Source organism: Sciurus vulgaris, assembly GCF_902686455.1.
Source record: "Sciurus vulgaris genome assembly, chromosome: 1".
Classification (NCBI taxonomy): Eukaryota; Metazoa; Chordata; class Mammalia; order Rodentia; family Sciuridae; genus Sciurus; species Sciurus vulgaris.
Genome location: NC_136461.1, coordinates 102,146,862 through 102,158,927, shown reverse-complemented (window position 1 = coordinate 102,158,927; position 12,066 = coordinate 102,146,862). Strand labels below are relative to the sequence as shown.

At 40.9% G+C, this 12,066-nt stretch overlaps 1 protein-coding gene across 2 annotated transcripts in view; it reads right to left on the bottom strand.

The window, feature by feature from the left end:
• MAGI3 (membrane associated guanylate kinase, WW and PDZ domain containing 3) overlaps positions 1 to 9,496 on the bottom strand; it is a 272,231-nt gene extending 262,735 nt beyond the window's left edge. For both annotated transcript variants that reach the window (XM_079135146.1, XM_079135148.1), the window contains exon 1: positions 8,633 to 9,496. In XM_079135146.1, the coding sequence (XP_078991272.1) occupies positions 8,633 to 8,948 (316 nt within the window). In that variant the 5' untranslated portion in view covers positions 8,949 to 9,496. The remainder of the gene's footprint in view (positions 1 to 8,632) is intronic.
• Positions 9,497 to 12,066: the final 2,570 nt, after the last annotated feature.

Sequence of the window (12,066 nt, the reverse complement as noted above, 5' to 3'; positions counted from 1 at the left end):
CTGGGGATTGAACCCAGAGGCACTATACTACTTTTTCCCAGTTCTTTTTATTTTTTGAGACAGGGTCTTCCTAAGTTGCTTAGGGCCTAAGTTGTTGAGGCTGACCTTAAACTTGTAACCCTGCTGCTTCAGTTTTCATGGTCACTGGTATCATAGTGTGTACCACCACACCAGCTCAATTTTTATATTAAATATACCAAATATGACATTTGAGTGAAATAACAAACAAATGCCAAAACTAATGCCTCACTTTTTGTCTATGGACTATATATCTGTTATTTATTTTTTGAATGATAGTTTTAGCCAGGCATGGTGGTGCACGTCTGTAATCCCAGTATTTTGGGAGACTGAAGCAGGAGGATCAACCAGTCCAAAGCCAGTCTCAGCAACTTAGCCAGGCCCTAAGCAATTCAGCAAGACCCTATCTCTAAATAAAAGACAAAAAAAGTGCTGGGGATGTGGCTGGGTGGTTAAGCACCCCTGGGTTTAATCCCCAGTACAAAAAAAAAAGATGGTTTTATGACAACCATGTACTGCTATTGGTTTCAAAGTAGGAGAGATTAAATGTTTTAAGTGCGGCCATTTTCTGGAGTGTTGTCTTGTTAGCATTCCATCATTTGAGAAACTGCCCCTCAACTTGTTTCCTGGGGTTCTGCTCAGTTATTAATCACACTGGGCTATCCATACCCAGGTGCAAGAATGGACATGTCACTCAGGCCTGTCCAATCATGGTATCTCACTGCATTCTCTCCATAGTAATTGGTACCAGAGATGGACACAGGGTCTATAAGAATTCTGTGTGAATTCTTTTTTGGATACCAGAAAAGAGATGAGAAGCTTTAACAGTCCCCTGTGAGAATTCAAAGCTACTTCTCCTGCTACACTGAAAGTCTAGCAAAGAAAGAAGCCAACTCCAGAGACTATAGAGTCAAATAATAGTGTGATAATCATCACTTGAGAACAGGAACTTAGCTGTTTTTGACCTATTCCTGGATTTTCATGTGTTTAAGTCAGTAAATTTCTTCTTGGCCTAAATTAACCAAGATATCTATTGCAAACTAGATAACCATATCAAAGAATAACATCTTTCCATAATTATTTCATTATAGTGGATTTTTAGAAGTTATTTAATTGGAAAAAAAAACAATTCAACTTAACTCTGTTCAAGTTGAGAAATCAGCATTTGCTAATAAGTACTTTTTTCCCCCTTATATTTTCATTCATAAAACTATTTCTCTTAAATATCCTGTACAGTAAAATCCTAGTTTTCATAGTCATATGAAAAGAGAACAAAGAGATAGTGTAGACACTCACAAACTTTCCTGAAGAAAAATAATTGTTTTAAATTCTCTGGGGAAAAACAAAACAAAATAATTGTAGCAACAGCAAAGAAGCTAAGCTTCCAGAAAGTTTGAAATAGATCCATTACTGCTCACATTACAAACTCAAAAAAAATGAGGCCACTAAATAGAACAGATCATAACTATTAACAAATTGGACCTTATATTTTTTAAAAATACCTAAACTCCACTATAGTAGCAAAGTTCAGCCCTTTATATTTCTTACTGAGTCTCTAAAACAGTATCTCCAGCATGTGTTAATAAAACAAAGTACATTAATAATCTATGAGTACAGTCTGCCCTTTCTTAGGTACTTAGATACACCACAAGTCAAGTTATGGTCCTCAACTCATTTCCCCTGGCCATAGGATGACTGAAATGGTGGAGGGACTTACTTCTCAGAACCACTGTGATACAGCTGAGTGTCTCTATCAAGATAAACTGTTTGAAAAGCAGAGAAAAAGAAATATAACGATGCTACTCTTGTCACTGCAAGCCAACCAGCTGTGACTACAACTAAAGGGAAACGAAGGTTAAGGTTGAAAAATATTTTCAGGTCCCTTTTTGCTATGCTAGCAAATTGCCTTTTCCCATAAAATTGACTAGAGTTCCAAAGCAACTCAAATAAGCCTATTAACCAGAAAGAACAGTATACTAATGGTAACATTTTAGCTACATAATAGCTTAAATAAAAATACAGTACTACATTATGAGTTGAAAATGAGGCTAAAAACAACAACAAAAAATCATTAAGCACCTCACCAGCACTATTGCTAGAAGAAAACATACTTTAAGTTTCAATTAAAAAAAAAAAACTTATAGGGGAATTCATAATGGAACAACCTATACATTTAAACAATTAATGATTTTTTCCTCTACTTTGTAATTATTCTATAATGTAGATTTTGTGCTTTGGAACAAAATAAAAGCTTTTCTCTACACATATACACACACACAAAGGAAAAACTATTGAAACCGAGTATAGTGGTACATGCCTATGATCCAGCTATTCCCAGAGGCTGAGGCAGAAAGATAGCAAGTTTGAGGCCAGTCAGGGCAATTTAGCAAGGAGACTCAGTTTCAATCAAAAAAATAAAAAAGGGCAGGGGGATGTAGCTTAGTGCAGTGGTACAGCGCCCCTGGGTTTAATTCCCAGTACTACAATATAGAGAGAGAGAGAGAAGAGGGTGGGGGGGGGGAGACACCACACTGTAGACCATTCTGTATTAAACATTCTTGCCCCGTGTTTTTCTCCTCCTCTTCTTACAAGCTACCATGAAAAATCCCAATTCTACTCTACCAAAACCTGTCCCTCTTTGAAAGCCAGGATAAGTTCAAAATTTTCCACAATTCCTTCCCAAACAGCCAAATCAGAAAATAAGGGCAGGTAGTAAGGACCTTACCTAGATATAAAAAAGAATGTAACCTATCTTTTACTTCATGTACACATGTAACTTCCACAAATTCATTAAACACATCCAAGTTGAGATAATTTCCTAGAATTAAAAGACACATTTGTAATGAAACATATCTATTTATTAAAGCAAATTACTTCATCTGATGTTCAACAACAACAACAAAAAAAAAAACAGCAACTGACTGCAATAAGGGTGACACAAAGGGCTCAATGCTGTATTTTACCGGCAACTTACGGGGTTCTGAAAAGATAATTTTATATATTTGATTTCCCTCTTTTTGTAAGTTTGAGAACCCAAATCCTTGCTAAGATGCAACTCTGTAACCAATTTTTAGAACAGCACACTACAGAGTCAATTAATGAGTCCAGTTTTCAGCAAAATTCATACTAAAACGTACCTAGAGTTTTAAATACTGTAAGAAAAATGAAAAGAATAAAACCCTTTGTATAAGTATTCCTTACCAAAGAGTTCTTAAGCTCCCACAAAGTTGGGGACCTCTTAAAAATAGAAACCATTTCTGACTCTTCTTGTTGTTGCAGTACTGGGAATCACACCAGGGCCTGGTACCTACTAAGCAAGCTCTCTTCCAACAAGCTAAGCCCCTGTCCCTGGCTCATTTTTATGTCCCCAGTGTTAGCTCAGTGCTAGCATCTCTCGGGGGAAGTGGCATCATTAAGTGCTGAGGGAATGAACTTGTGCCAGTAGTATAACTTTTCATTCTCTCTGTATAAAGTAAAACAAGCACCTTCTTTTGGAAAACATTCTGAATAATATTCATTCTTCTCGTTCTTCAAGAGAAGAGCAAGGAATGGATTTGCCTCTCTTCCCCCACAAACAAGCCTCTTCACAAAACCATCCTCTAAGCTACTGAAAAATCACCCTCAGCAAATTTAGGGAATCCATTCTATCAAAACATAATATTTCAAGAAACATTTCTCAAAATATCAGAAGATAACCAAAAATAAAGATGGCACAGTTCAAGTCTTTTAATACCAAAACATTTATCCTGTGTTGAATCACCAGAGACTGATTTTGAAATTTGTAGTTTGAAATTGGTAAGAATATTAAAGTGGATCAAATTCTCCCACAACACTCCTGAAACACTGAATGCCCATGAAATTTACAAAGCATTTGGGGGTTACACAGTAAAGACACTATTCGTTTATTTACCTAAGAAGACTACACACTGGCTTTATTAAGTCAGATACTGGAACAAATTTAGATTTGTTTTACCATCAACTTAGGTAAATTAGTGACCAGATTTTTTAAAAACCACTGAAATCTATCCCTCACAACAAGATGTGGTATTAAGGACCTCAGAGAAAAAATAACATATATTCTCCAGGAACAGAGAGTTATGTTGCATGAAAATCAGTTTCAGCAAAAACAGAATAAAATTTTAAAATCATCTGAAAAGTCATAGGGCCAAATGCTAAACGTGTTTACCACTAAGATAGAAAATAATCAAAGAACTTTTTAAAGTTAACCCACGAAAATAAATTTTACAGACTAGATTATGAGATGTTTGGCAGTAAGGGCAGGATCAATGAAGCAACCAGAGTGAAATACTGAAAAAAAAAAAAAAAAAAATGAACAAAATTAAATATATCTGATATGTTTGGATTTAATAAGTACTCCTACAAAGTGACAGACAGGAAAAGAGTTTAAATACAAAGATGTTATTGATGAAATAAAAGTCAAAATCTAAGCAAATCAGAATTCTGCTGCTATGATATAAACCCATTACTCATGATTAAGGGTATCAATGAACAGAATCTTGAACTTAAACCACCAAGTTATTAAAACTCTTAGATCCACAACAACAAATTGCTACCAAAAGCTGGAAAAGCAGGAAAGCTTCACATTTAAGGTTTATCAAAATTTGATACTGTTTTCATAACAAAGGAGCTACCTCACCTAATCTCTAGTTTCTGTTGTTTAAAGAAAGGCAAATGTAATTTGTTATATTGCAAACAGGAGGCTAGCAATTAACTCTCATTTCTCTTACTCTTCTTCAAAAGGTACGACCACCTAAACAAAACTGGTAAAAGTCTTAAGTTACCTACTAAACCAAAAAAACTAACAAAAAGATTCAAGAATTAAGAAAAGAAAGGCAGAGAGTTTTCATTATTTGAATATGATAAACATTTCTTATTTTAAGGCATTCAGTAATGTTTCTTCACCAAACAGGGAATGTATTTCCAGGAAGGAGTTAATTTTAACACAATCCCCTTAGAAACTAGATGTCCTAGTGACAGTGGCTAAGACTTTTACCTATATCTAATTAACATTATGCAAGCTCTGTTTCAAATTAGTTATAATTTAAACAAACTGTATCACTTTTCCTGGTGCTACATCCCTATGTAAAACTAAATTTAGGAGAGTTGAAGGCAATGTATACATGAGGCAGTAAATCATGATTTCATGCACTGATTCTATCAGTACTTAATAATATCTGGAATAAACTACATAATTTACAACTGCAGAAATATATACTTAAAGGTATACTAAGAATCGAATATTTGTGTACATAAAACTCTGCATGTTCACAGTTTGGGAAATTTTAGAACGAAATTAACTTTTCTCATTAATGAAAATAGAAACTTTTAATTTTCTACTCTGAAGTAAAATCAAATTAACAGGGTTGGGGTTGTGGCTCAGTGGTAGAGTACCGCCCCAGCATGTGTGAGGCAATGGGTTCAATCCTCAGCACCACATATAAAATCAAGTTATTGCATCCTTCTACAACTAAAAGTTTTTCAAAAGGAAAAAAAAAATCAAATTTACTAATCCTGGCCACAGGACTATATCATGAAACAATTTCACCAAGGGTCTAAAGTTCAACTTTCTTTACTACCGGGAAAACAAAGTTTAAATTCAAGTGACAACTTTTCTCTTGGAAGAAAAATAAACACACAGGATCATAACTAAGAAAGAGGTGACAAGTTGGGCCAACCAAAAGAAGGCACTAAAGATTCTCCGAGAAGTGGGAAAAGTTCTGATGCTGAGTTCTGTATTAACACTAAAACATTAAGAAATTCCCTAATCCTGTCAGGAAAAAGTCTTGGATTAGGAACCAAATTTTAAAGAGCTATTTTCACTTATCCATTAAAGAGTATAACAAAGGATAGAAAAGAGAGAAAACGAAAAAAGTTCTAAGTCAAAACTTGAGACACTGACTGCCAGAGAGAATCCTCATAAATTATTTGGCTTTGGCTGCACTCAAAGAAAAGGAGAAAGTGAGGAAAAATCAGTGTTGCAGCAGCCATGTCCTACACAGTCCAGTTCTTCCTTCTGCCATGAACTTTGTCAGAAGCCAATATGAGATCATTTCCCATGAATGTTATATCTTACAGAAATTATTACATCTCATTCTTACAATATGCTAGCTTCTAAATGACATGCTGTGAATATAATTTAACAAAAGAGTTACCAGTCAAGACAAGAGAGAGTGCTAAGTACACTCTACAATACCTTATTAAATTGAATAATCCATTTTACAAAGTTTAGATTAAAGGGAAAGAAACAATGGGCAGGGGAAATTTCTTTTTTAAGTCTCTTTACTCTGTATGTTCACCCTTTTCTAAATGAATCACAACAGTATACAATCTCTGCCAACCCTGAAGATAATATTTTTGCTATATTTAATGAAAACCAAAGTTCCACAAATAGCCTTTTCAAGTTCTTAAAGTCTTATGTTTAACCTGCAAAGAATCTATTTTATAATAAATTTTGTTTTTAAGCCAGTTAATATAATACCTAAGATGAAAAATCAAAATTTTTAAATGATAACTTGCTTAGAAACAAGAATATTAATCTCAGATGACACAGACATAATGGAATCCACTAGAAATTACTGATGTGGAACCTATCATAAAAAAGTATAGTATTCAGTTATTAATGATTACAAAATGTGTTACAGTCATTTAATATAAGTTATTCCCTTCATTTTGGCTAAATGTTTAAAATGGGACAGTGTCTTTGGTTGTCAAGAGGTCAAAATTTTATTACTATAAAAATGGTAACTTAGTCTGGGGCACAGGATGTTTACTCAACACAATTAACACCACTGTGCACACACTCTCAGCCTTGAAATATTTTCTTAAATTTAATGTAAAGGTCGAAAAAAAATGTATAATATACAAACAAGACTAATGCTAATTACAGAGCTATCTCTTCAGTCTAAAAGAATCATCATAATTTGGAATACACCAGCTTCCTCATCAATCGACTTTAAGACTATTTTTCACATAAGAGTTTTACTCTTATCCACGTCCCAAATAATCAAAACAAAGTAATGATGCAGATGTTCTTTTGATTCATTGACTCATGGCATCTGAACTAAATGGCATCTAGACTAGAAAATGCTGCCTATATGTACTTTGTATATTACAGGCAGTGCCCACTGGCTGAATTACGACCCTATAAGACTCTTCTGTACCCTTCACATATGGCTTTACAAGTTAGGACTAAGAAAGAATCTTACAATTTGAAAACTAAAGGCTGTTTAAAGTCAGTCAGAGTTCTAAAAAAAAATTAACAAAACCTCACATAAACCCATTAACTTCAAGTGAATATGACAGAATAGGCTATATAAAGAAAATTTTAAGATTTTAGATCTATGTGAGTGTATACATACCCACAACACACACACACACACACACACACATGTATACTGCATCAAAAACCATCAGTTCATATAAAGCTCAAGGACTTCTAAAGATATTTCCAAAGTAAGCTGCTGAGAATGAAAAAAATGTGAAGGAGACAGCATGTTAAATTCTTATGCAGAATTTTCTAGCATTTTGCAGTGAAGGGATGAACTGATATCCAGTCCAGGTCACAATTAGGTAGCCCATTATGGTTTGTTTGTTTGCTTTTTACACTATATATTTAGTATAGCACATTCAGTCAAAACAGTTTGATTTCTAATAAAGTTGTAATCATAATTCACCTACAGATATCTCATATGACAGAACCACATTCTACTAATGTTGAAACAACCAACGACATTCTCAACAACAAATTCATAAGACTACTATATACTACCAGATCTCACTGTACGCAGTCTGATCAATGGTTTGAAACTGGCAAGTATGCCACAAACGTAACGTGCTTTGCTGCAGATTTTGCTAGCATAAAGGCACCACAGCAACAGGGCATCTCTTTACCTACAACTTCAACAAATTCTGTAAAATCAAAAGCTTTACAACAGCATTTACTCGGTTAGGCACTTAGATTTTCCTTCAAACCCCAGACTCTATTCAACAGCTCCCCACAAGAGCACATCACTGCCACATAGCACACATTTGCAACCCCTCCTTTGGTACCCAGACACTTGAACCACCTGGACTGACAGAGTTTGGCTGTCAGCTCCAAGACATTCGCTGGTGTGCAAGAAACACTGAAAACAGCTAAGCTCTCCTAGGTACTCTAAGTGGTAACCTTGGCACCAACTGTCTCGAATAGTAAAGACCTTTTTCCCTGTTGGAAGATGTAAAAGAATCGTCCACACGTACGGACATACACACACACGCACGGAAAAGGGTGGGGGGGTTCAATCCTAAGGACCTTTTTCACAAAGAGAGCCGCAAAGGGCTGGCCTTCTCTAGTCAAAAACTCTTGTCTGCGCTGGAAAACAGATTGCGAATTTAGGAAAACCGGCTGCCCGATGCAATCTGGTGACAGCTCGCAGAGCAGCCCGGCCAAACCAGAGCTCAGTTTTCCTACCGGCAAAATGGGAATCACCCCTCCCCCTTGCCTGGGGTCCGGCACACCCTAGAGGTCTAAGATCGCCGGCGAAGAGGAGTGGTGGGGGTTGCCGCTTCTCCAGGACCGCCCCCAACCCCGCGAAGGAACAGCAGGGCCCGGTACCTGGCTTCACCGTCTTGAGACGGATGGGCTCGCGGAAGTGGCGGATGACAGCCAGGGTGTCCCGGTTGGTGAGCCCACTGACAGGCGTCCCGTTCACCTCCAGCAGCACATCCCCCGGGTTGGGCGCCTTGCCCGAGACGACGCAGCAGGTGCCCCCGCCGGGCTCCTCGCGGAGCCGCCCCAGGTAGGGGAACTCGCCGCGCTCAGCGCCGCCCCGGATCTCGGCGCCGAAGTCGCCCGGGGGCCCAGCCCAGGACACCGCGCACTCCTGCACCTTGCTGAGCCAGTGCTTCTTCTTCTTCAGCGTCTTCGACATCCCGAACCCCGCTGCACCATGGGGGAGACCCGACGCGGGCGGCCGGGGCGCCGCTCCGGCCCCTTCTCAGCCTGGGGCCCCGAGCGGCCCGCGCAGCCTGGCCAGGGGGGCCTCGCCGCTCCGGCCCCCCTAGACCACAGCCAGCTGGGGGCCCGGCCGCTTCGAACCCCGAGACGCCCCCGGGACGCCCCGCCTGGCCGCGCTCCCCCGGGCTGGCCGGGCTCTGCGAGGGCCACCGCTGGTTAGGCTGAAGAAAGGAAACGGGAATTGTCCCCGGGCGGTTCCAGCAGGGGTTTCGGGCGGGGTCACTGCCGTCGGCTAGCCCCCGGGCTCGGCGCCCGAGCGGCGGGAAAGGCTGAGGCAGGGGGGCGGGGAGGCCAGGGAAGGAAGAGCCGGAACGGGAAAAATCCGTCGGGGGCGCGCAGAAGCGCGCGTAGACCCGTCGCCGGATCGACCGCGGCCGCTGCGGAGCCGAAGCGCGGAGACCAACGCCTGCCGGAGCTGCCAGGAAACTGCCGCTTTCAAACCCGCCGCAACCTCCTCCTCCCTCTTCCCCTCCCCCCCGCCCTCGCCCATCCCTCATCCAGAGCCCCGCCCCCTCCCGCCGCGCGGCGCCCAGCGCGTTGCCGTCACCGACCAGGCGCTTGGGAATGAGCCCAGCACTCGACTCTCGCGCCGGGGATTGGCCCCCGGCGGGAAGGGGGCGGAGCCCCTACGGGAATGAGGACCAATGATTGGTTGATGGGAGTGGAAGAGGCGGGCACTAGAATGACTGAAGTTTAGAGAGGGTGGAAAAAAGAAGTTTGGAGAGTGAGGGAGGGCGAGTGGGGAGGGGCAGGGGAGTGGAATGGACTGCAGGTCGCGGAGTTGCGAGAGGCCCTCCGCCCTATGGCTAGAGCCAAGGAAAACTCCGGCACCAAGTAACCGAACTCCTCGAGGTGGGGGCGTGGCTGGTAAACCGGGCGGAGATGGGGGCGGAGCCTGAGTGGGGTGCCCCAGAGTAGCCATCGTGCCTAGATTGCAAGATTGAGCTGAGCCCCGAGCGGCTTGTGGTGGCGGGCCCTCTAGAGTGGCCTGTTAAAGCGGTCAGTCGCTTACATTGACTCAGTGTTGCTTTGTGCATGCATTTCTGAATGCCCATTGAGGCACAGATTGGGAGTCCCGTTGATGGAGGGTCAGACAGAACCCAGCACTTAACTGCTGTATGCCATCAGGCAAATTAGATAGCTTCTTTGAATCAAGCATCCTGAGCTAAAAGCAAAGATACCTATATGTCCAAGCTGCTGTGAAGAGTACATCAGAAGTATAAAGTATCTGCATAGTGCCTGGCAGAGGATGGATGCTTCTTAATATTTAGTAGCTGAGGAGGAGGAGGATTTTTTTTTTGTAGGGGGGGGGTGGGGTTTCAGGTAGAAATTGTGCTATCTTCTGGGGTTTAAAGATGAAGAAAATAAGAGGCCCTCCTCTCAAGGAGGTGGCAGTCTTCTGGAAGAGACTGACAAGTAACCAGATCACCTAGGGTGGGAGTGGAGGTAGGAAGTAAATTGGGATACTAGCCTCAAAGCCAGTGACCTGAGTTAGAGCCCTAGCAAGCTATTTACCTACTGTTTGACCTTAGCCAAATCTCTGCTTCAAGTTTACTCATCTGTGAAGGAGGTGGAGGGAAAAGTAACACTAAATAGAGACCCGAGATCCCTTCCAGCACTAATTTTTCAAAAACTCCTCTTGAGCTTTCTCTCCTTCCTGGATTGCCCCACACTTTCCTGTCTTTGGAGTACTCTTAACTGTCTCTTTTTTAAAATCCTACCCATCTCACCCTAGATGGCATCTTTTCCAGGTAGCCCTCTCTGATTTCTTGCTCTTCATGTGCAGTGTTTTCTCTGACCTATGACACTTTGTTTCACTTTTGAGACATGACATTTATGTTGTCTGTCTCCGTTTAATGATAGCAGAAATCCTTTATTTAAACTGTGAACAACTCCACACGATCTCACCAAGTCTCAGACTGGATCAAGCTTCAACAGCTGCAGTGGATTTCTCTCACACCATTGTATCAGTCAGGCTCCTGGCATGAAATAAATGGCACTTTACAAAGAAGTGAGCAGGGTGTGGGAAACCACAAGGGAAGTGTGGAAACCTGGGGCTGCAAGCTCCTAGAACTGTAGAAGCAAGACTCAGATGCAGAGAGGGCTGTCTGATGAGCCTGTGACCTTCAGTCAACTGATGCAGTCAGCCTAAGTAATCACACAAGAAAGAAGCAAGAGATTTATGTTGTACTCACCACTCTCCCCATCCTGTTGATGCCTCCCAATGGCCAAATCCAACAAGAAGCCAGAAAGCAAGGAAGGCTTTTGATGCAGTCTGAATTAGTCAAGCCTTATGAAGAAGAAACGGTACATCTGGAGTGGAAAGGGGGAAATATTTAGCACTGATATCATGTGGATTGTTCAAGTTTACCCAAATCTGTGACAAAGGTTTTTTTTTTGTTTGTTTGTTTTTTGTTTTTGTTTTTTTCTGAATAGTGACCTATGCTAATGGATTCCTGGATGAAATCTTGATAATCTTCACATTATCTGTTTTTGCTGAAACTGTATAAACATCTTTCCCTGCCCAGATTATATCTCTTAAAATGCCTTTGACCACAAGGAACAAAATATCTGATAAACAGTAGCTTAAAACGTGTGAGGTCATTTATTAGATCTTTAACATAAAATTCAAGGGTAGGTACTTTCAAGGTTAATTGAACAGCACAATCATGTCATCAAGGAACCAAGTTCTTTCTTAATTACAATGTGGCTGCCACAGCTCCAGACATCACATCTTCAGAGGCTGTTGTGTAAAGAAGGGAGGATAAGAAAATGCTACTAACATTTTTATGGGGGAGAAAACTTTCCTAGATTGCCCCCCCCCCCCCAGTAGAATATCCCTTTTGGGCTAGAAAAATGGTCAGATGTCCATCCACCTTAGACCAGGCACTGACAAAGGAAATGGAATTGCCACAGCTCATGAGTTGCCCCCACATAAAATAAGGGCTCTGTTTGAGAGAAGAAAAGGAGAAGAGTTGTTAAGTAAGTGCCTACCCCCCAGTGTCTGCCACATACTTTGACCACAAATTAAT